General features: G+C 33.1%; 3 protein-coding genes across 3 annotated transcripts in view; 2 read left to right on the top strand and 1 right to left on the bottom strand.

Moving 5' to 3' along the window:
• LOC134277919 (protocadherin Fat 4-like) overlaps positions 1–10,091 on the top strand; it is a 174,945-nt gene extending 164,854 nt beyond the window's left edge. The window contains 21 exon segments of the mRNA XM_062760220.1: positions 212–331; positions 453–635; positions 737–865; positions 1,142–1,330; positions 1,764–1,871; positions 2,082–2,294; positions 2,717–2,875; positions 3,679–3,870; positions 3,971–4,102; positions 4,299–4,484; positions 4,624–4,752; positions 4,842–5,168; positions 5,351–5,536; positions 5,712–5,849; positions 6,096–6,281; positions 6,448–6,579; positions 6,731–6,916; positions 7,174–7,305; positions 7,455–7,649; positions 9,568–9,779; positions 10,021–10,091. Coding sequence (XP_062616204.1) covers positions 212–331; positions 453–635; positions 737–865; positions 1,142–1,330; positions 1,764–1,871; positions 2,082–2,294; positions 2,717–2,875; positions 3,679–3,870; positions 3,971–4,102; positions 4,299–4,484; positions 4,624–4,752; positions 4,842–5,168; positions 5,351–5,536; positions 5,712–5,849; positions 6,096–6,281; positions 6,448–6,579; positions 6,731–6,916; positions 7,174–7,305; positions 7,455–7,649; positions 9,568–9,779; positions 10,021–10,072 — 3,486 coding nt within the window. The 3' untranslated portion in view covers positions 10,073–10,091.
• A 2,200-nt stretch (positions 10,092–12,291) lies between these two features.
• LOC134277915 (heat shock 70 kDa protein 12A-like) lies at positions 12,292–16,070 on the top strand. Its single transcript, XM_062760216.1, has 5 exons — positions 12,292–12,312; positions 12,615–12,963; positions 14,022–14,240; positions 14,447–14,594; positions 14,833–16,070. Exons 2-5 carry the CDS (start codon positions 12,625–12,627, stop codon positions 15,885–15,887), a joined length of 1,761 nt encoding a protein of 586 aa, XP_062616200.1. The 5' UTR covers positions 12,292–12,312; positions 12,615–12,624; the 3' UTR covers positions 15,888–16,070.
• Positions 16,071–16,136: 66 nt separating this feature from the next.
• Positions 16,137–23,049, bottom strand: LOC134277916 (leucine-rich repeat-containing protein 74B-like). The gene is made up of 12 exons (XM_062760217.1): positions 22,747–23,049; positions 22,344–22,519; positions 21,970–22,077; positions 21,388–21,478; positions 21,183–21,229; positions 20,748–20,829; positions 20,388–20,470; positions 20,099–20,293; positions 19,714–19,803; positions 17,059–17,331; positions 16,404–16,489; positions 16,137–16,299 (listed from the first exon to the last, which is right to left on the bottom strand). The coding sequence occupies exons 1-12, from the start codon at positions 22,832–22,834 to the stop codon at positions 16,143–16,145; spliced, it is 1,476 nt and encodes a 491-aa protein (XP_062616201.1). The 5' UTR covers positions 22,835–23,049; the 3' UTR covers positions 16,137–16,142.
• Positions 23,050–24,060: the final 1,011 nt, after the last annotated feature.

The following is a 24,060-nucleotide window of genomic DNA, read 5'->3' as shown; positions in this document are numbered from 1 at the left end:
TATATTTAATAAATAAATATGTCCCCCTGTCTTGGCTGCAAATGTTTACCAGTCAGGCCACAACAGATTAAAATGTATACAGTCAATTTTATTTCAGGACTAAAATCAGGAGATTGAAGAAAATTGTTGTGAAAAAAATAATAAGGGTTTCAAAGTATTGTAGAAATGACGTAACAAATTAACAAAGTTTTTTTATTCTGCTATTTTTCAGGGAACACTTATATATGAAGTTATCGGATACATGTCAGCTCCGGGATATTTCAGTGTGAACGCCAACGGACAAGTTAGTCTAATAGCCAGTTTAGCCAGTGATACAGCAACAACATACACTGTAAGTTTTACCTACATTTGTAGCTTCTTGCCTTTGATGTACCCATTTTGAGCATAACACACACTAACTCAGAACTGTTTTGAAAGTAACAGTAGACAACAAGGTTTAAATATATTTTCAGCTTGGGCTGACAGCTTATGATAGTGACTATCCCAATGACAAGGCTTATGCTAATGTTACCATCTCTGTTAACCGTAACCCTAACGCTCCAAGCTTCACCAGTCCCTCCTACAGTAGAACCATCAACGAAAGTTACCCACTGGCCGTCAGTCTTGTGCAGATCAGTGGACAGGATGCAGATCAGGTGAGGATTTTTACTATGATGCAATTTCCCTTTTTCTTGTAAAATTACATTGAAGTTTAGGCTACAGGAAATTTTTCATAACTAATTATTTTTTCCTCCAGCATGCCATTGAGTACATACTGGAATCCAGCAATCCTGTGGAAGGCACCAATTTCTTCTACTTGAACCCAGCCACTGGACTATTGACTGTGTCCAGACCACTCACTGAGACTAGTACACAAATCTTCACCGTAAGTATGATCTAGTTAAATGGGCAGTTTTACAAGTCAGATGCTGAAATATGCTGAAGTATCATTTTTAGACAGATTTGAATGTTGTAAACAGTTTTTGAATTATTTACCTTTCTCTTAATGATATTAACATTAAAGTCATTGTCTACATCAGGGCTTTGAACCTTAAAACTGGTGATTTACACATGGGGGAAATTTACATTACGTAACATGGTATTTCATGGTACATCTGTCCTAAGAATGCACAATAAAGTCACCAATATTTATATTGTTTAGCTTCAAGTTCGTCTGAGAGACAATGGAATTCCACCAAAATCTTCAGCAGTGTCTGCTCCTGTTACAATCACAATTACAAGGAATGACAATGCTCCTATTTTTGCTGGGCCTTTTACAACTACTATTCCAGAAACAAGACCTATTAGTACTGGAGTTCTAACAGTTACGGCCACAGATGGAGATTCAAATGTAAGATTTCTTATGATATTGCCATATAACTATAATTGTTATAAGCTTTATAAAAGGTTTTTCAATGTACAGAGAATATTAAAACTATAATTTGTTTCAAATGGAAGAAAACAAATAGAATTTTAATTTGAAAGCCATTGATCAGTGATAACAAAACTATTTTCCAATTTATATAAAAACACAAATATACAAAATGAAATTAATGAATTTCAAAATGTTATCAGTGTCTAATGTAGAATAATTTAACGAGAAATACGCCCTGCAGGTCATTTTACATCTGCAATGCAGCCAAATCCGGGATTCTCTCACGGCTCAAACCATATATGCAGTTTTGCATTTATTTACTATGTTTCTTCATTCAGAAATTAATAGTCGCAGTTGGACCTCATACTGTCATATTGCATTTACATGTAATTTTTTTTGTATCAATTAGTTATCACCATATGGACAACTAAGATATAAACTAATAGGAGATGGAGATTTCCAGCAGTTCTTCAACATTGATGCAACATACTGTGAAACATCACAGGTCAAGGAAAACGTGCGCTACCCAAGACCTCACATCAGATGTAGCCTCCTATCATTTAAATCATATCATTGATTTTTTACTGTCCAATTAATATATAGATTTTGTTACACAAGAAAAAAATATGTACGTTTATCATTGTTTCTGTCTGATCAAATATCACATGCAAATGGATCAAGCACTATATGACCAAGATTTCTTAGATATTGTACGTTGATTTAAAAGAGCATTATGAAATTTTTTTTATGACAGGGTCGCATTGTGGCTGAGGACGGAGGCTCTCCTCCACGATCGGCCACCGCCATAGCAACCATCAACATCCAAAGAAATCTTAATCCCCCAGTGTTCACCCAGACCGATTATAGCATCTCTATCTACGAGACTCAGCAAGTGGGACAAAATGTCATTACTGTCACTGCCACTGATGCTGATCAAATTGTAAGTCATTTCAAAGGAGTTTTTACCACCTTTACTGAAATTTTCCATAACCAATTTATATTGCTAAATAAAGTTTTTAGTTAAATGTTTCTATAAATAACATTTTCCTTTTCTAAATCAAAAAAAAACTCAACGAATGTCAATCGCAATTTTGTCAGTTTAATATTTTCTTTTTGTTGATTTCACAATTCAGTTTTCAATTAATTTCCAATTTTGGATTACAATAAATTAATTGTGTGAATATTGTTTAAAAAAACTTTTCATAGAATGGTCACTATATTTTGAATCTTTTTGAATATTTGTTTACTAATTATTTATATAAATCTAAGTGACTTGGCACACAATTTTTACAAAATCTTAAAATGTTTTTTATTGATAAACGACTATTTTTTATCAGAATTCTTGATGTGAACTGTTTCCAGAGACCTAATAATGAAATCAACTATGAGATGACAGATACCACACCCAACCTGAATGGGGCTGGCTTGAACTTCTTCAGTATTAGATCTGAAAACAACAGGGGCCTTATATCCATTGTTCTACCCTTGTATACTGACAATCAAGATACACCAGTGTACACAGTTTGTATTCTTAAAAAGTACACATTTTTTTAAAGCTATGTACAGTGGAATAGTGTTTATATGTTAAGGTTTTACTGTAAAATAAACATCTGTCACAATTGTGTGTTTTACTGACAATAAAAGATAGCGGCTAACTTACCACAGAACTGTTTGACAAACTTCCAATTATTATGCAACAAAAGTAAACTATCATCTGCCCCCCCTGGTTAATCGATAAGTAAGGACCAGCTCTGACTAAGATCAAAGTTCAAATCAATGCAAACAATTTATAGGAATATATATACTAATATTTTGTTAATAATTTAATGATGATTTTGAAATTTCAATTTATATACAATATATAAAATTAATACCACAAAACTGTCTATTTCCCTTAAAGAGACTATTTTCCTCATCTAAGAAAATATTTTCTCCCTTTGGGATAAAATTGCAATTTCCCTCGATTCCATAACTGTGTAATATTTCATACAAATGGCTTTACACAAAATTACTCTACGTTTACCTGACCAAAATACGGCATACCTAGCCGTTATAACTTATAAGAATTGGAAAATTTACTTCTCCTTCGCACCCGAGACCATCTCCTTGTATTTCCTTGTCTTGTGCAGATATATATTGTATGTTAGTTTTTGTATGCTTTTTTTTATCGATAATTTTTTTTTATTTTTAGAATTTCATTCTTGAAATATTTTCTATTCAGCAGATTGTTTAAAGTGTTAATGGAGAAATGTTTGCCTTACAGTTAAACAATCATGAAAATATTTCTTCAGTTTTTCTCTTAACTGAAAATTTTTTCCTTTTAGTTTTCCGTGAGGGCTCGTGACAATGGAAGTCCTACTCAGTTTTCTGTGGATCAAGCTACAGTAAGGATCACCGTGTACAGAAACTTATTCCCACCCATCTTCCAAGGGACACCGTACACAGCTACTCTTAACTTCAACAGTGTCAGTGGTATCACTGTCAAACAAGTCAAGGCCAAAGATGCTGATGCACAGGTAAAATTTACCTGCTTGGGGACTGAGGAGAGAACTGGTGTATTCTAAGATACTTTTGTGTATTATTTCAAGAAAATTTAATTTTGAAATTCTTTTTCAGAGTCCCCACAACGTTGTGACCTACTCTATCATTGGTGATGCTACAGCACAAACTTTGTTCAGCATTAACGCTGCCAGTGGTTTGATCACAACTCGTCAGAGTCTGCTCAATAACAATGTGGAATCCTCTTCAGTAAGAGTTGTTAATTCAGTTGAAACCAAAATTCTTTCCTTTGCAGTGTGTTATCTCTTACACTTTCAGTTTACATCAATTAACTATTTTGATCATTATTATTAAAATGGAAAAATGAAATGATGTTGAATAAGCATAAAAGGAAAAGGGTCAATGTTTTCTTGCAAAAAGTAAAAGTAAACTTATTTTATTTTAGATTCTGATTGAGGCTAGAGATGGGGGCACTCCCAGTCTATCTGCCACATCTACAGTAAGCGTCACCATTTCCAGAAATCTGAACCCCCCAGAGTGGGTCAACACATCTTACACAGTAAACATTACAGAAATCCAAGATCTGGGAGTCACTATCACCAACATGAATACAAGGGATGCTGATACTGCGGTAGAATTATGTTTTATTTATTTTCAAGCGAATTAATTTCCATTGTGACACTATCTTGTAAAACCCAAAAATAGCACCTGTAAGAAGTTTTGTGAATACAGTTAAAGTTCTGCATTGATCTGTTTGTCTTCTGTTTCAGTTGCCATACAACACAAGGATTACAACTTTGACGGGAGATGCCGACATGCTGCAATTTTTCAGACTGACAGAGGATGGTAGATTGTCAGTTCAAAGACCTTTGACACTTTCAACAAGGAGATCATTCACAGTAAGACGGGTCATTTCAACGATCATTAACTGTCAGTCATTCCGTGGTAATAATTTTGAATGGATAAATGCACTTGTCATACTTTTCAGGGAACTGTATCTCTACAAGATGGAGGATATCCTCCCCTGACACCCACTGGAGTTAAAACAGCCACCATCACAGTGTATGTGTCCAGAAATGACCACACCCCTTATTTTATCAACGACCCATACTCCAAGGACTTGGAGGGTAATATTCAGACTGGGGCCAGTGTTCTACAGGTCACTGCCAGGGACAATGATCAGGGTCCGTTTGGTATTGTTCGATACAGAGTAACTGGAGACGATCTGGCACCTACCTATTTCCAGGTTGACCCCACGTCTGGTTTGATTACTGTTAGGAACGTCTTAAGTGGTGTTAATCAAGATCAGTTTAAGGTAAATTCATAGGGTAAATTTTTAAGAATTTGAAAATAAAATAAATAAGCTTCACTTATAATTAGGGCAAAGAACATTTAATGAATCATCAATTAAAAAAAAGAAAATGAATTACTTTTTGAAAATTTTAGGGTATATTATTTTTTCAATTTCAATCAAGTTTTTTAATCACTTAATTTAAGGTAAGAATAGAAGCCTATGACCAGGGAAGCCCCAGCAAGACCAATGTTACAGTCGTAACCCTGACAGTAAAAAGCAACTATCAACGTCCAATCTTCAACCGTCTTTCGTATGTGGCACGAATCCCAGAAACACAGAGTCTAGGTCAACAGATTATTGCAGTGACTGCAAATGACACTGACGCATTGGTATGGGAGATTAGAAATTTTCAACAAAAAATAGTTTTGCTTAACTAGAATTTATAAATTAAAGAGAAAGTTCAATTTATGGGACATTTCAACAAATTTTAGTTTTGTTAGGGTTGCTCGATTGTTGTTTAAAAAATGATAACATCATTATGTATAACTTTTGTTTCATGTACAGACACCAAATAATGTTGTGAGATATTCCCTGACTGCTGGACCAGAGGATATTGAGTGTTTCCTTATTGATGCTGTGACGGGAAGTCTGTCTTTGAGACGGTCCCTCCTGTATGACCCATGTAGAAGTGATATATATCAGGTAATAATATAAGAAATTTGAGATAGTCAAAGTGTTATGATTCTTTGCTTTCAAATAAAATATCTCTGGTAGTCTCTCAGGATATGGGCATGGGATAACATAATTCATATATTATTGAGGATGGATATTGTTGAATAAACTAGTATAAAATTATTTAGTGAAAGGGTTGCATTCAGGGCAGGGATAATTGGATTTTCTCAAGTATAGATAAGGACATTGCAATTGAAATTCTTGTCTTTCAAACAGATTACCGTTACTGCCACAGATCAAGGTTTGAATCCTCTCTCTAATTCAATTACCATCACGGTGGATGTGGATCGCAATGCCAATCCCCCTATCTTCCAAAACATTCCCACGATCATTTCCATCAATGAGAATCAACTCGCTGGACAGAGCCTTTTCACAGTCACTGCCACAGATGCAGATACAGTGGTTAGTTCAATTTGTTTTTGTTGTTTTCCTTGTTTATGTATTCTTTCTTGACATCGCTGATGTTTTTAAATTGATTTTGGACTTTACAGATTATAGTGTTACAATAGTGCAGAACAAAGATTATCCCAAAAGATTTGACTCATATTTTGGTATATATTTATTCCAGAGTCCCTTCAATGACATCAGATACTCCCTGGTGGGCGATGGCACAGCGACTGTGTACTTCCAAGTAGATCAATCAACAGGCCTTGTTACTCTGAGACAGACCGTTCAGGCTGACAAAGCTTCTACATACAGGGTAAATTTTATAAGTTAGTCATGCAATAATCTTTTGCTTTTTCTTGTAACGTTTTGGATGAAATACGTAGCTGTGAATTCTTGAAAGAATGACAAAGGGCAAATTTTTATTCACTTTTGGTATTAATAATCTAGAACAATTATCTTAACAGCTATGGTTACTGGCAGAAGACGGGGGATCTCCTAAGAAATTTGCTTTTGAATCATTGGATATTACTGTGAATAGAAACCTTGCTGCACCGAAGTTTAATCCTGCTACATTCGGCAAGACTATTTTAGAGAATTTCCCAGTTGGCAGTGAAATTATAACAGTAACAGCCACCGACAGTGACTCACGGGTGTGTAAATGTGGCTTTTATTCAGAGACAGATGAAATCAGATTCAGTCAAACATAAGTTCTCCGTCTACTAGACTTTTCTACGGTTCTCTGCTATAGTTATTGTACCTAAATTGTACCTAAACCTGAATTTTAAGCATTAACGAGAGACTTTACATTTTCCTTAGATCGCAATAGTATTGCATGATTTAAATATCTCTTAGAAAATATCAACCAATTTAAACCAGCAACCGGTAATCCAGCCATTTTCTCATTTAGGCACCAAACAACCAATTCAAGTTTAGTCTGAAAGGAGATGCACCTGTAGATGATTACTTCTTTATAAATCCAGACTCTGGTCAAATTTCTCTAAAACGGACAGTCAGGGGAAGTGGATTTGATCAATTTATTGTAAACATATCTTAATATTATCTTCATATTGCAGTATTTTGACCATTTTAATGTTAAAGTTACTGAAATGAAAATTAACTTGAATAATCAATTCAATTTAACTGATTTAACTTACAGAGGTTATTTCATACTAATTTTGTATTGCATAGATACAAATCATAGCAACGGATCAAGGAACTCCGCCATTGCAAGGACAAGCCACATTAACAGTACAAATTCAATTTTCACCTTATTCAAACGACAGCTGTGAATTTAATATCTATCCCCCAATATTCACAGCACCGTTATATTTTGTGAATATATTGGAAGGAAACTACACGAAAAACAACCAATTTCTTGTACAGGTACCAGTATGTTAATAGTATAAGAGTCCATTGTTTGGTTTTCACTTTTTCTCTATCTATCTTTCTTTCTTTTTGTTTTACTAACATAGCCTGTCCAAAGTGAAGAAAAAGTAATATTAAAAGTACAGAATAATTAATTTGTAAAGAATGGTTACTTCTGCCTAAAGCCGAGGTTAAATTCTCGACCCACGGAATGGGTTTTCTAGCAGTACCAATCTGCTATCTAGACAAGTAAAGAAAGTTGCTTTAAATATCGTTGGAATCATTGCGTCGCCGTCCAACACTATTCACGCACTTTAGGAAGGGAACTACAGCTATATTGAAATTATATATAAGAGGCATGCAAGAAATTTTCTTGAAAAATAAAGTTTAAAAAAATTTGACATATTCTTACGTAAAGTTGACACTGTTAATCGAAGTATTATCGGTTGTCCTTTTGACAAGATAAAGAACATAGAATTTTCGTTATTACCTTCTAAACATTAACAATCAATAAATTATTTCATAATGAAATTAAGGTTTTTAGCTCAACTGAGCTGAAAGCTCAAGTGAGCTTTTCTGATCACATTTTGATCGGCGTCCGTCTGTCTGTCTACCTGTAAACTTTTCATATTTTCGACTTCTTCTCAAGAACCGCTGGGTCAATTTCAACCAAACTTGCCACAAAGTATTCTTCGATGAAGGGGATTCAAGTTTGTTCAAATGAAGGGCCACGCCCTCATTCAAGGGGAGATAATTGGGAATTAATGAAAATTTGGTGGCATATTTTAAAAATCTTCTCAAGAACCACTGTGCCAGAAAAGATGAAACTTATTGAGAAACATCCTCAGGTAGAATAGATTCAAGTTTGTTCAAATCATGACCCCCGGGGGTAGGGCGGGGCCAAAATGCCCGACCAAACTTTTACATAGAAATATACAGGAAAATTCTTTAAAAATCTTCTCAAGAATGACAAAGCCATAATTCATCATATTTATATGGAAGCATGCTCAGGTATTGTAGATTTAAGTTTGTTCAAATCCTGACCCCCGGGGGTAGGGCGGGGCCAAAATGGCCGACCAAAGTTTTACATAGAAATATATAGGAAAATTCTTTAAAAATCTTCTTCCTAAGAATGACAAAGCTACAATTCATCATATTTATATGGAAGCATGCTCAGGTAGTGTAGATTCAAGTTTGTTCAAATCATGATCCCCGGGGGTAGGGCGGGGCCAAAATGCCCGACCAAAGTTTTACATAGAAATATGTAGGAAAATTCTTTAAAAATCTTCTTCCCAAGAATGACAAAGCCATAATTCATCATATTTATATGAAAGCATGCTCAAGTAGTGTAGATTCAAATTTGTTCAAATCATGACCCCCAGGGGTAGAACGGGGCCAAAAATGGCCGATCAAAGTTTTTAAAGATAAATATAGGAAAATTCTTTAAAAATCATTTTCTAAAAAATGGTAAATCCATGATTGGTCATGGGACTACTTTTGGATTTAAACAATAAAAAGCCATTTTCTACTTTTTCCTAACCAATGTGCTCAGGTCAGCGGTGTGGCCCCTGGGCTTCTTGTTTTTTTTTTTATTTCATTTTTTTTGGTCAAAAGAAGAAAGAAAAGATAAAAAAAACTTTTTGATGTTCTATCACTTTCAAAAAATTATATAGACTTTAATGAAAAAGAATACTGTTGATGTACTATATGGCATAGGGAAATAAAGAATTGAATATTCATCTTCGTTAGCCAAGGATGACGACCCGTTCCTCTCCTCTTGAAAAGAGGCTGGCGAAGATGTTGAATATTAAGCTATGGCTGAATGGTTAATATGCATTGAATCTTGTCCGTCTTCCGAGATCTGAAGAATTCGTCTTCCCAACAATTAAGAAAATCACAAATTTCAAGTTTAATAAACAATACAACTACATTACAGATTTTAGCCTCAGATGAAGACAGGGGGAGGAATGGTGAAATAGTATTTGACATCCAAAGTGTTTCAAACAACGGAGCCGAAAAGTTTAACTTAGTTCTAACCGAACAAGATGAGAAAATTGCAGTTGTGTGCATCAGTAGTATATCTAGAGGTGAAACCTATGTTATAATGCTCCGTGCAACAGACAGAGCATTCCCAATTTATAGAAGAAGGTTAGTATTAGATCAATAAGGTACATGTTTGTTAGATATGATTTATTTATCTCAAATTTTGAGTTTCAGAAAAAAGTAAACTATAAAAAAGAAATATGCTTATATTAATAATCAGGATTATTTTATTAGCAGAGGGAATGTTTTAGTACGTGCTTCACAGTAATACTTTGCAAATAATCCATCTTCACTCTGTATGGAAATTTTACATTTATAACAAAGGTTCATGTCTTTAACTTTTCAGAAGTTCTTCCGTTCCAATAGAAGTTAAAGTCGGTCCGTTTTTAGTACATTAATGTGGATAAAAGCGGGTTCAATCCCGTAAGTTTCTTTTTTTTCTTTAATTTTGCTTTTTTAATTGTTTAAAGATGTTTCTGTATTTTAAGATGTAGAACATTATATGTTTCTGTATTTGTAATAGTTGTATGTTTCAGTCAATTTTCAATTTTTAGAGTTGTGTAAGGGACAGTGGATTTCCTTTAACCATTATAACAATACACAAATCGTTTTAAAAGACTATATTATGTGGATTTATGCAAAATAAAAGACGATGAGGTTAATACAAGCTTTCTTGATTTTTTTTGTTGCAGAATCTGCTTCTCGTAATGGCGAAAAATAGTTGATGAAAGGAAAGGAGTCAAGAGAAATAACAAACGTGGATAACCAATTCAATACCACAGAACACTATTCAAGTTATATTAAAATTATGTTCAATAACAGTTATTGTTATATTTTTGGATAATTCTTTGGGATGGACAAACACACTCTAAGCCCACGCGGCTTATAATTAATAATTAGCTAATATGAGCAATACAATGTTTAAATAACTAAATATAAAACATGTAACTGAATAATAAAGCTTAAACATATCAAAATACGACCCAGCAATAAGTTGTATTGACATTTTTTCGAGGTAATTATTCCAAAGTTATTTGTGAGATGCAGATTTGGAATGTGACCCTTCATGAATCATGCTCTTGCGTACGAATTCAGTTAGGTGACATTACAACCATATGCTGGATAAACCTGCTTAAAAAGGGAAATTGACAGAGTAATAGCGGCATGAATTGACCAAGTTTGTAATAGAATTGAGTTGTTAGTCATTAACACTATGGTCAGTAAAGCATTTAGACATTAAACAATGGCAGACTGTGGTGTCTTTATAGTTCGAGTTCCTTGGGATATATTTCGTCAAAATATCAATAAAATTAATATAAAGATTGTGAATATGTCCAAAAGTTTAAATGAAGGCCCTGACATACGATTTCTTCATATAGCAGTATATGCGAGAAGTATGTTTTATAAGAGTTCAACGGTGAAATTTCTAATCTCAAGACTACTAAAAGTATTGTTAATAAAAACCTATTACATAGAACTTTTAGATTGCTTGTGTGTCAATGATATTTGAACAGATTGAAAGAATTGGAAAAATCCGAGTTTCATTTTTATTCAAGAAATTGTCTATCATGACATACAAAACTAGTAGTTATGTTATCTTTAGGAACAGTTAACGTTTAAAGTGTAGAAAAGCCATAAGTTTTAATGTCATTGATATTTTATGGTTAGAAATTATCTCATTTTTAAAAAGAGTTTTGGGGTTCACAATTAATTTGCACTTCATTTTAGTTTATCTGAGTCGAAGACACTAGTTGGATTTACTGAACTTAATTAATTTTTTCCTTAATCTGTCGTTGTTGTTTCTGTTGTTTACCTCTAACAATTACATCTTTCTAACTAGAAACACTGGGCTAAGTCAACCAAACTAGAGTATCGTAGGATAAAAGGCATTCAGGTTCAGGCGTTCTAAGGATTGTCCACACCTTTCAAAAGAGGAGATAATTATGAAGATGTGAAGAATAGATGGAGTCATTTAAAAATCTTTTATATATTTTTATTTTAATGATTAAAAGTATGCATGGTTTCCCAAATCTGGAAGCTATCAACAATTGATACAAAATTTACACACTTGTAGATTTCATAGTGCTCAATCTAAACTGAAAATTTAAGTTTAGACGTGTCGTGTTTAAAATTCACAATTTTTCTTATAAACAATACGTGTATTTATTTTGCAAATTCAATTCTAATGACGAAAATTAACCACAATATCCAGATTAACAGCATATTTTACTGAAGCTACTTGTTCATAAAATGTAAGTTAAAATCATAATTTTTCACATGCAACTCATATACACTGTACACAAATACATAATTTATATATGTTCCATATCTTTATATTTGATTAGGATATATCTTTTCATAAGAACGTAAAAGTAGCATAAACGCTGTACCTATTTAATATCATAATTATCGAGCATGCACGTCAGTGCATGCATTTGGAATGGACTTCATTCGAAGAATTTTTAGCTGCAATAAAATAATTTTCAGAAATTTTGAATGTACAATAAAAATCATTTGATTATAAAGACCAATTTGATATTTGACTGCATTCTAGACGAGTTGTCGTTCTTTAATCACGGACGGAAAGTTGACTACCAACAGTGAAAAATCAAAGGATATAATTTTCTTTTTGAAAAAGGTAGGTCATGTAGTTAATTCATGAATTCATTTTATTCTTATACACTACAGTAATGGAATGTCAGTATTACACTTATTTAGTTAATGGAGACATTTAGGTATAAACATATATTGATGAATGATGATAAGTTAAAGATAACAATGTTTTATTGTTAGAATCTAAACTCCATTATTAATTTTACAATTGTAAACTTTTTTCTTTTGACATACTAAACATTTAAATGTAAATTAATTGATTATTAGATACTTAAAATTACCTACAAATTAAAACGAAAGTAGATTGAACTTTATTTAATTTTTCAGGTGTCATAACATGGCTTCTTCCTCGTATCAAAAGATAAGCTCCATGTCAAAACCCCCGCACTTGTTCGTTGCAGCTATTGACTTTGGAACGACATATTCGGGGTATGCCTTCTCTTCAACAGCTGATTGGGAAAAAGTTCATACAAATAGATGGAGGGGAAGTAAATTAGTGTCTCCAAAAGCCCCTACAGTTGTTCTGTTAAACCCAGACCAAACCTTTAACTCATTCGGATACAATGCAGAGAAAGCCTATGGTGAACTTGTCGAGGAAAAACCAGATCCAGGAAAACCAACATACAAGGAGTACTATTATTTTCAGAACTTTAAAATGAAGCTTCACAACACTAAAGTAGGTACTCGAAACTGACATTGAGGTGACAAAAAATGAACATACCGTAATTATATGTATACTCATTTAATTTTGTTATAATGAAATATGGGTATATAGCGAACAGAATCTATTTTAACAGCACAAACCGAGAGCAGAGCACCCCCATCCCCACCCAACCTCACTCTCATAAACATACAACAGAGGAGAGATTAGGTGACATGGAGTGTAACCAATTCCTGTCAACCGGTCACATCAGCCGTATGCTCGTTGTGATAATCGGGCAAAACCTAAATTCCGAGACAAATCAGTGTGAAATTGGTCATACTATTGGTTTATAAAATGTTTTACTAATTGATAGATGTATTTTCTAAAGATGGTCATTATATAGGCCATAGAAAATTTTCAAAAATGACTCTAAGCGAGATTTTTGATTTTCTTCTTTAATCAGGGTGTTTGTCAATAGCTTGCCCGGTTTTGAAATTGTTTGTACATGCTCTTGAGTATCCAATCACCTTGGAGACATTAACCCTTATTAGAAGGTAATAAAGGTATAAAGCTACAGATGATAATGCTACATAAGTAATGGATGTTGACACTTTAAATGTTGAAGCCAGCTGGAGTTTTTCTACGTTACCAATAAAGAGTCTTTTTCTGGTAAAATATCCCAATATGAAATAGATGTATTCAAATTTGTGGTATCTTTATTTAATGTTTACTGGTATATATCGAGTGGGCATAAGAATGGAAGTAACCATTATGTTTATTGATAATACGTCGAAGATACATCTAAATGTAGAGGTCATTGCAAGTATTTTTTTTTTCTTACATAATAGTTTCTGAATAAATCCTGTTGCATATGAATAAAAAAAAGTAGGTCTTCTAATATAATAAATATCGGGAGCAATTTGGAACTCATGAGAATTCCGACGGATTATAAATTGTTTGAAACGGTGGAAATTGCATATTTTTTCTCAGTTCATCATTATGAGGGTCGTGCTTTATGGATACATCTACAATATATTAAAATTGGAAGTAATTTTCAAACTGTAAATAACTCTGACATACTGTTCTTTTAGAACGTGACTGAAGGTACAATCATTGAGGACATTAGAGGGAAACCTATGCAGGCATTAATTATCTTTGCTCATGCCATCCGGGAACTAAAAAACAACTTGTTCGAACAATTAAAGAACGCTATCACCGATGCCAAGGAAACAGATATTTTGTACGTTTTGACTGTTCCTGCAATTTGGGACGAAAGAGCCAAATTGTTTATGCGAAAGGCAGCAAAGGAGGTATATATTACTTTGTACAAGTTTAACATATAGAATTTACATTAAGCTTTGACTTATGTTTCGGTAAAACTATGTTTTACAATCCAGTAAATCAATTAAATTAAAATGGCTGTTCTGAGGTCAAGTGCATATATTAACGCTGATTAAATTAATTGTAATGCAACAAAGAATTTTATAAATCTAACTATCTATTTTTCTTTTAAAAGGCGGGAATAGATGAAGAAATGCTGCTTATAGCACTTGAGCCAGAGGCGGCTTCTGTATTCTGCCAAACACTTCCCTTCCACATTGAAGATGTTGGCCAAAAGCAACTTGTAAAGCCAGGCACCCAATACATGGTAGCTGATTTAGGAGGTAATGACTTATCTAAAGAAAAAATGCTTCTTATTTCAAATAAAATAACAGTATTTGAATTAAGTCTACCAAAACCAATCGAGAAAAAGAGACGAGAGAAATTGTAACTCATAAAGCACACTCTTGTACGCACATAGTAGCATTGTTTTCCATCTATCTGACTGTATGGAATAAATTACTTCATTTGAACAATTCTATTTTTAATTTGAAGTACATGTATTAAAATGGATTATTTAAGGGGGAACTGCTGATTTAACAGTCCACAAAAGAACAGAGAATGGTAAACTAAGAGAGCTATGGAGAGCATCCGGGGGTCCCTGGGGAGGGAAAAATGTCAATGAAAATTTTCTTAAATGCATTACAACCATTGCCACTCCCAAAGCAATGGAGAAGCTCAGGAAAACAGAAATGGATGATTACTTGGATCTATTAGAGGAGATTGAAAGCAAAAAGAAAAACGTAAATGTTCAGAAAAAGTCTTTGACAATCACCGTACCTTTATCTCTCAGTGAATGTACTAGTGATGAGACAAATTATAAGACTTTAGAGGAAGCAGTTGCTGCTTCCACTTATTCCTCTTCTATTACAGTTAAGAAAAATAAGTTGACGTTCATGAAAAATGTATTAAATGAGCTCTTTGAGCCCATTGTTGAAGAAATTATAAAGAAAATGAAGGATGTTTTCAGTCATATTGAATCAGAAATCCCGTACATTCTTTTGGTGGGTGGTTTTTCTGAATGTGAAATTGTAAGAGAAAAAATACGAGAACAGTTTCCATCTAAGACCGTCATTGCTCCCCTGGAGTCGGGGCTTATTGTCCTGAGGGGTGCGGTATATTATGGTCACCTTCCCGAACCGATCTCCGTCCGTTGTGCACCCTATACCTACGGCATACAGTCATGGCCTCCGTTTGATCCACTCCAACATCCAAGAAACAAAAGAGTCCTCATTAATGGCGAAGAACGCTGCAAAGATGTCTTTTTCAAATTTGTTACCATAGGAGATGCCATAGAGCCAGGCTGCACTAAATCTCAGAATTTTCAGATTTTGGACACGAAGCAAACATCCTTGGAATGCATTGTTTATGTTTCAGAAGAGGAAGATCCAGACTTTGTAGATACTTGTACACCCCTCCTAAAATTAAGTATACCTTTGAAAGATTTCAGAGGTAGGGGCATTGTGGAAATAGAAGAGTCGTTGATTTTTGGTGAAACTGAACTTAGAATAAAAGCTAGAGACCACTGGTCTGGAATGGAATATGTAGTTTCAAAGGAATTGACCACAAGAATCTGAAATATGTGCAGACATACATGTATACATGTATCTAGAATCAATAAAACAAAAGCATTTCTTTTATGCATGGCTGCTATATTTGAAATTAAATCGTTTTGTTATTAGTCAAACAAAAAAAACGTAGTACAAATGTAATTCTTCAGCTTGTTTTTGTAATTTGTCCTATATACCTCCTCTTGGCATGAATGAAAGTAAACAAAGTCATGATTTTATTTAAAATAAAAAAAGATTATCTTACTTTGATTCTGTTTTTTTTTATTGGCTGTTTTCAATATCGAGACGATAGGTTTGTGGGTCAATCTTTGCTTTTCTGAAGGAACGAGAATATTTAGTGTAGCTTTCTCTTCTTGCAGTTTCTTTTGCCTGTCCTCTTGCAATTTTCTTAATTCTTTTATCTCCATCCAAAAACTCACTAGAAAGGATGGATATATATATGGAATATTATATTAATGTGAATATTTTATAATCAAATATATTTAGAACATTGTTAATGTAATTAATATGAATTGGTCTAACCTTAAATCAATGTTTCCATCTTTATTTTTATCCAAGAATTCTATTATTTTATCCAGAACCAACTGAGAGACTGGAATACCGGCTTTCTAGAAAGGAAATATTTGCTTTCAAGTTTTTTATCATTTGCATTATAAGTTGAACACAAATAGTACAGAATAAATTCCAAAAAATTGTCAAGGCAACCTGATCTCAGATTCATATTTTACTTTCTTCACGCAAGAAATTACTGTTAATCACTTAATTTTCGCGACACCTAATTTTTTAGCGAGACAAAATTTTTACGAATTATAGTCATTGCTCTATCTAATCTATTTAAAGGAATACTATTATCCGCGAGAATGAAATAATGAAATTTTCGCGAGCATATGAATTGTCTCGCTTAATTACGCAAAAAAAGTTCTCGCAAATAAATAGTGATTTACAGTATATGCACTAGCCAAATTAAAGTGTATTCTCTATTGCATCAAGTTACAACATTTTTTGAAGAAATACTCTTTAATGTGGTGTTCATTTAATTAAGCATAAATGGTTTATATATGTAGCATCACTTGAATTTTGTCTATAGTTAACGTTTCTATCATTTCTCACATACATGTTTACTAATGAGGTTGCCTACATGTAGTAACTGTATAGTTGTTGACTGTACAGGACTTACCTTGAAGAGCTCTCTGAACTCCTGGTAAGACAGAACATCATCCCCGTCCCTGTTGATCTTGTTAAAGAAGTCCTGGGCCCTGTTCTTCTCCTTCAACATGAACAGAAGGTTAAGTGGGTCAAGGTTGAAGAGCCAGGGCGCCCTGACCTCCTCAGACAAAGTTTGCTGATTTAAGGAGGGGACGGGGAGACACCTGTCGTATTCCACGTGAACATGTCTCGTCCTCTGGATGTTTTTTACAATGTCCAGAAAATCGTTATTTACAACTATTCTCTGAAATTGAAACATATCTCTGCAAAGATATAATTTTATTTTTCTGTCATTATCACTGGTCGTTAGGCCATGCAAAATTAATTCCTTGGTTCTCGGGCCTTTTTTCAAGAAATATGATGAGGGAGGGGGGCATTTTATTTTACTTTTTATTGCCCCCAAAACATGAGGAGGCAGCTATTTATATTGTTCAAAACCTCAGAAAATGATAAGGGAGGTGATTTGTTGTTTTTATACGCCCGTCTTAAGACGGGACGTATTATGTTATAGGCTTCATGTCTGTCTGTTAGCTTTTCTCGTGTCCGGCTCATAACTTTAATACTATAAGGCCTAGAATTATCAAACTTTGTCAGCTGATACATCTTGGGTAGAAGGTGTGTCGCGCACAAAAAGTAGGTCGCTCTGACCTATAAATAAAAAGTTATAGCCAAATATGGAAAAATCCTGTCTGGTCCATAACTAGAAAACTATTAGACTTAGGATCATCAAACTTGGCCAGTTTATGCATCTTATGTAGAAGGTGTGTCGCGACCTATTTCAAGGTCACTGTGATCTTTAATTTATGGGAATTTTAAAAAAAAAATGTCTTTTTTTCTATTCATTTACACATTTAAAAAATGTAAAACTATTGCACTAACCTTATTAGAAAAATGTTAAATCAAGAAAATACTTATTGTTTTTAGCATATACTTGAGAGCAATCTATAACAAATATAATGTATGTTAGAGAAATTCCACCACTCCCATGAGTCTAATTATCAAGCATTGGTCAAGAAAATTTTTGATAACAGAAAATTGCATGTCAAATTAGAGAGAGAAATTAATGAGTTTAGTGTGAGGAGTAGCTGTAAAGGCCGGTTTACACTATGCATCTTGACACATGCATCTTGGATGCATATGTCAAGATTCACAGTGTAATAGCCCCTTGTCTCAAATTAAATGGGTGTTGCATCTTGAACGATGGAATAGAACTTGTTCTATTCCGTGCTTCAAGATGCATGGAACTGACCAATGAAAAGAAAGGTCAGAGTTGATATTGAATCATGAGCCTTATTTTTTTCATATAGTTTCAAAAATAGCTTCCCAAGATACACAAAAAACAGAGAATACTGATTAAAACTACAATTAGAAAAACTTATTTGATTATTATAATGTAGAGGAGTTTTTCTTTTGGAATAAATATAAATTATATCTTCCAAGAATTATCATAAAAAGGAAATTAAGAATGATTTGTTCAGCTAAAATAAATCCGGAAATGAAATTTGAAGGTATTGTTATTTTTTAATTTTCATCTTTACAGAGTATTCTAAAGATGCATGCATCAAGACACATAGTGTAAATAAGAAGATGCATGAGGCAAAATTGAAGCATGAGTTTAGATGCATGTGTCAAGATGCATAGTGTAAACCGGCCTTAAGAGCATCGGTGCTATCTATATCCCTTGAGTATTGGGCCAAATAGGTAAGCATGTTGGATTAAAAATAGCTTCAGTTGGCTAGCCGAAGTTTTAAAATGAATTTGATGAGAAGAATTAAAACTAATTTGATATTGCATATTAAACTATTTTGATATTACATAATATTATGAACTTAAAAATTAATTTTATGGGGGTAGGGGGTGGAATCTGCATGTCCATATGAATTGCATATTAACAATTAACTGTTTGACATTAAATCTAAAAAAAAAAAATCATTCATGTTTTGTATGTTTTAAAAATGTTTTATGGTAGATAGTGCAGATCCAATAATCTTTTGGGAGTAATGAGTAGACAAGCATCCAGTTAAAGATTGATTAATGTGTTCAATGTAGGAAGGCTAGCTGCATGTCTCTTTCATTTCTTCAGAGCATGGTCTTATGGGAATTAGACAGAGGAACTGTTGGTCAGTTTATATTTGATGGCCAGCCTTTTATTTCCAAAATTAATTAGGTATTGATTAAGTTGTGTAATTTGATATTGTTTAATATGATAGGCATTTGGCAAGGTATAGAAATCTATGAATGATGCAATATTTGTTATAATTAATGCATACACCACAGGAGATGGATAAACAAATTTTTTAAGGTGTGTAAAAATCATTGAAATCTTAAAATCAAGGTTGACATGATTTTCCTGCACTTTTAACTGTTTAAGATACATTGTAATTGTAATTTTTTGACGGGCATATCATGCTGTGGCGTGGCACTTTATTATTTTATTGATTTAGCAATAAAAATGGTCAATGAGACACCCTTGGAAGAGATGAGGGAGGGCCTGAGAACCAAGAAATTAATTTTTTTTTTTGCCTTACCAAAACATTATCTACTTGAGTTAAAAAAAGCATAGAATAAATTATAATATGCGTACATATTTATAAAAATTAAGCAAAATAATCATTTTTTATCGTACCTTTAAAATCAATTCCTGGATAGATGAAGTCTTTAGGATGTTACCCAAAAGGAAACACGTATACGATACTGGAATCGGATTCATGCTCAACTTATAGAAAAAGTATAGAAAATTTAAGTATGCATTCATAGTGAGCTGAGGTTTCATTTTTTCAAAAGGTTGTTCAGTTTTACTTAAACAATAACTTTCACAGCGATACCAACACGATTTATCAAATGAAATCATTTGGACAACATTGGATATCATATAATTTAATGTAAGGGCACAGTGTAACTCTCTCATATTTTTATAACTGTACATGTAAAGAATGCGTATCAATTTAAACACAGACAGAAAAATTTTGACACAAAATTCTGGGGAAAAAATTGAAAACTTATGTGCATACGTTCAGTATTTTAAGGACACTATTTCTTGATAATCCTCGAATGAGTGCAATAAGTGCAGGCGGATGAATCCTATTGTTCATAAGGTTAAGCTCTGTCAAAACGTTGTTTGCTTCTAACATTTCCGAAAGTGCGACGCATCCTTCAAACCCAAAACCATTCCATGACATATTTAGACTTCGCAAGTTTGTATTTCGCTGTAAAGAGGTTGAAAAATAATGAATATTGAAATAAAAAGGGTAAGTCCAAAGTATATCCGATTTTTCACAATGTTATATCCAAAAATCTTACCGAGATACCTCTGGCTATTTCTATGGCCCCTGTTAAGCGGATACGATTCCATGACAAATCCAAAATTTCCAGTCGACTTTGCGCTGTTAAGAATAGCGCTTTGAGAACACAAAAACAAGACAAACGCACAAGTAAAGGTAAACTAGTGGTGTAACACTGAGTTATATTGAGACTATATAATGTTATGATATTTTGAATAAAATCTTTTATAATTAGTTATCAGAACCATCTTACTTGGGTATAAAAGCTGCGTCTTTAAATGTTTTGAATTTTAGATTAGAAAAAACAAAAGAACACTACTTTTTGGAAATTACTTTTTTTTAACTTAAGGTTTTGTTTTGTTCAAGTGATCTTACTCACCTAATGAAATTCCTACTTGTCTAAAATTTCTTGTTTCTAATCTGTTATGGTTTAAATAAAGTTCTTTTAATGTATTCATGGCCTGAAATTGAAAAAAAGTTGTTAACGTTTTACTGAGGAATTCTAAAAAAAAAAGCTGATGTATGTTAAAAGATGCAGTCACCATGTTGGTTTTTAAAATGTTCAACATTTTTTAAAAATGATAATTTATAATGATTTTTGGTAATTATTAAAATTGGAATGTTTTAGATCTTATCAAGCAATATATTCTACTTTTTAATATATCGGGCACATTTTAATCCTATATCTCTCTATTTACAAAAACTTTACCCGAAGAAGAACTTATAGCGACGGACATCTCAAAGACCTCATTACTATACGACTAAAGACCTTAGGTTCAATTTTAAAAAAAAAAGTGTATTAAAGAGAGCTCACCAGTAATATGGACAATGTTTCACAATCGTTGTCATTTACGCCATTATCTAAAGAGAAAGAAAACCATGCATTCTAATGCAATAATATAGTCCATTAGTCCATAGTAATTGCTTGGAAATAACATTAAATTATTTGACACTGGCAAAAATAAATAACAAAGATTAATGTTTAACTCCAATCCCACTTTAGTATGCTTTATACATACTTCCTAAATCCAAAAACTCAACTTTGGAGCTTCGTAGACTAGCTGTGACAGCATGAAATATTTCTCCTTGAATGAAACAATTTTGGAGTTTCTGTAAAATAAAAGTCTTACTTTATGTATTGTCACCCAACAGTTTTATGTCGCTTAATTTTTTATACTTTTATGCATGTAATTGGTGTATTTTATCTTCAGTTTTCATTGCATGATCATTACAAGAATAAATTGGTGTTTTAAACACGCATACATGTATGTTATAACTAGCTCGTACGAAGCAGCTGATTTTTTTTTTATTTAAATATACAAAATAAACTTTGCAGAGGGAAAATGGTGGAATACAATGATCACAAAATGCCATAAAGCCCCCCCCCCCTCTCTCTCTGACCCATATAAAGCATTCTGCATTCTTTCAGTATTCATGGTGATAAATGCGTATGTTTGCAGCATACACTGTTGCCGGAAAATTACCATATCAAAGTATTTGTTATCTAATAACATATTTTCAAGATTTTGAAAAATGGCTCACTTTTTAAAATGTGTGTTATTTAATGACACAGTATTTCATGATTTGATAAAATGACTTACCAGGATTAATAAAGAGCAATTATTTCTTAGAAATTTACAGAGATGTTTGTAGGACTGGGCACACATTATTGATCCCGACAGGTCCAAGTGTCTTACTGTGTGGTCAAACTGAAATTAACATAAGTATAATTCCGTAGCATCAGACACTTAAAAATAAAAATAAATTACTAAATTTACTTGAGTATAATGACTGCATTACTAAAGATATTCTTTGGCAAAGTAATTACTTTCAAACTATTTGCTAAGTATACAGCTGCATGTTACTTTCAAATTGATCGGCAATTGAAGGTTACAATTGAAAGTTTAATGTACAGTTATTTTTATCTTTTGATATCATAACTTATAATCTTACCCTTTTTGACAATGAAAAATACCTTGATTGTGTTGAGTATGGTTAAAAGCTCCACATTGTTAAGGCATGCATTAGACATATCAACATCGGAAGTTCCAATCTGACGACTAAATCGAGAAAGACGGAAAACTCCATTTCTACGACAATTCTCCTCATAAAGTTGGATCCTTCTCTCTTTCTCTGACTTTTTCTTAAGTTCTCAAATTTCAAACAAACACAAAATCATTAAACATGACTTCGAATTCCAAATTCTACCACATTTTTATTCTTAACACCAGTAACGGAATCGAAGCAGATTAAATTGTTCATTATCCCCTCGTTTTTGAGTGAGTTAGTGCTGTACGAAATGGAAGTGAAGTAGAAATGTAATTTATTCAAATTATTAAAGTATTTAATATGAATAATCTTAAATAAAACTTTCTTACCTTCTTTATTGGGTTGAATCTTCTGTTGATGAAGGTACAAAAGGTACGCAGTGTCACTTCGAAACAGCCGACATTCCTTCCTCTCCATCTCGGCACCATATCGTTGCAGACTTGCAGTACCGATTTTTTCTTACTTTGAGATTTTTGGTGTATTGATTTTGAATTACCGATGGATATTTCTTTCAAATTTCATCCGATTAGTATAAATATTAATTTGGCTTGCGACACGAAATGAAATGCTGAAGTGACAAGTTGAGCCGATTATTGTCTGAATGTGGACAAAAAAAGTAGCATTATTTTGTATTCTTCGCATTCCTAGACTAGATTCCAGCTGCTTAACCTTTGCGTTTATAGCATTCAGAATAATTTAAAATCATCAGAATAAAAACTAGTAGACTTATTGTTCACAGAACAATAAGAGGTCTTTCCACCTTCTTTGAATTTTAAATTTGTTTTATATCTGACTCCTTAAAATTAAATTCCATGAAAAAGAAACCAAAATTGTCTTAAAGCATAGAAAAAATGAAAATAAAAAAAAAAAAAGGAATGACCTTGACCTTGAGAAAATATTCAAGGTCAAAGATCAAGGGTCACAATGCAGTTTACTGCATGCTTCTACAACTTATAGTTTTCTAGTTATAAGGTTTAATAGTAAGTACAAAGAAGTTAAAGGGCAATAACTCATATAAAGGGTCATCAGATCCTTTTGCACTTATACAGTGAAGTTAGGCCTAAAGACCCTTAAGACATCAGTGAACGTTTGGTGTGTCTACGGTCTACAGTTTTGAAGGAGTAGTGATAACAAGGTTTTTCGCACAAGGGGCAATAACTTTTAAAAGGGTTAATGTTAGGGGACAAGAAGAAAATCTTTGAAACAGTTTTAAGAGTGACTTTGAAAATTTTTCATTATTTGTAAAATTCAAAAATTTCAGGGGCAATAATTCATAGAAGGGGTCTATGAATCCTTTCGCAATGAATAGATCCGAAGGTCCTCTCAAGTAGTCGCAGACATTGGTAAAGGTTTCAAAACTCTGCGGTTTATGGTTTCGGAGGAGTAGCGATAACAAGCATTTCTTTCGTAAGGGGCAATAACTTTTAAAAGAGTTAATGTTAGGGGACAAGAATGAAATCTTTCAAATAGTTTTAAGAGGACATATTAATGTTGCAAAGACTTTAAGTATATGTTGAAAAACAAAAGAGATATAAAAAGACCTAAATTTCTCATTTTTGGAATGACCTTGACCTTTGCATGAATTTTATGGCAAAAGGTCGATGAATCTTATGCAGTTGGTCCCATGTCTCTACGACTTCTGG

Source organism: Saccostrea cucullata, unplaced genomic scaffold (genome assembly GCF_032062105.1).
Source record: "Saccostrea cucullata isolate Sc308-1 unplaced genomic scaffold, CSIRO_AGI_Scuc_v1 ctg474, whole genome shotgun sequence".
Classification (NCBI taxonomy): Eukaryota; Metazoa; Mollusca; class Bivalvia; order Ostreida; family Ostreidae; genus Saccostrea; species Saccostrea cuccullata.
Note: the sequence above shows the minus strand (reverse complement) of the source record. Positions and strands in the feature narration are given on the sequence as shown.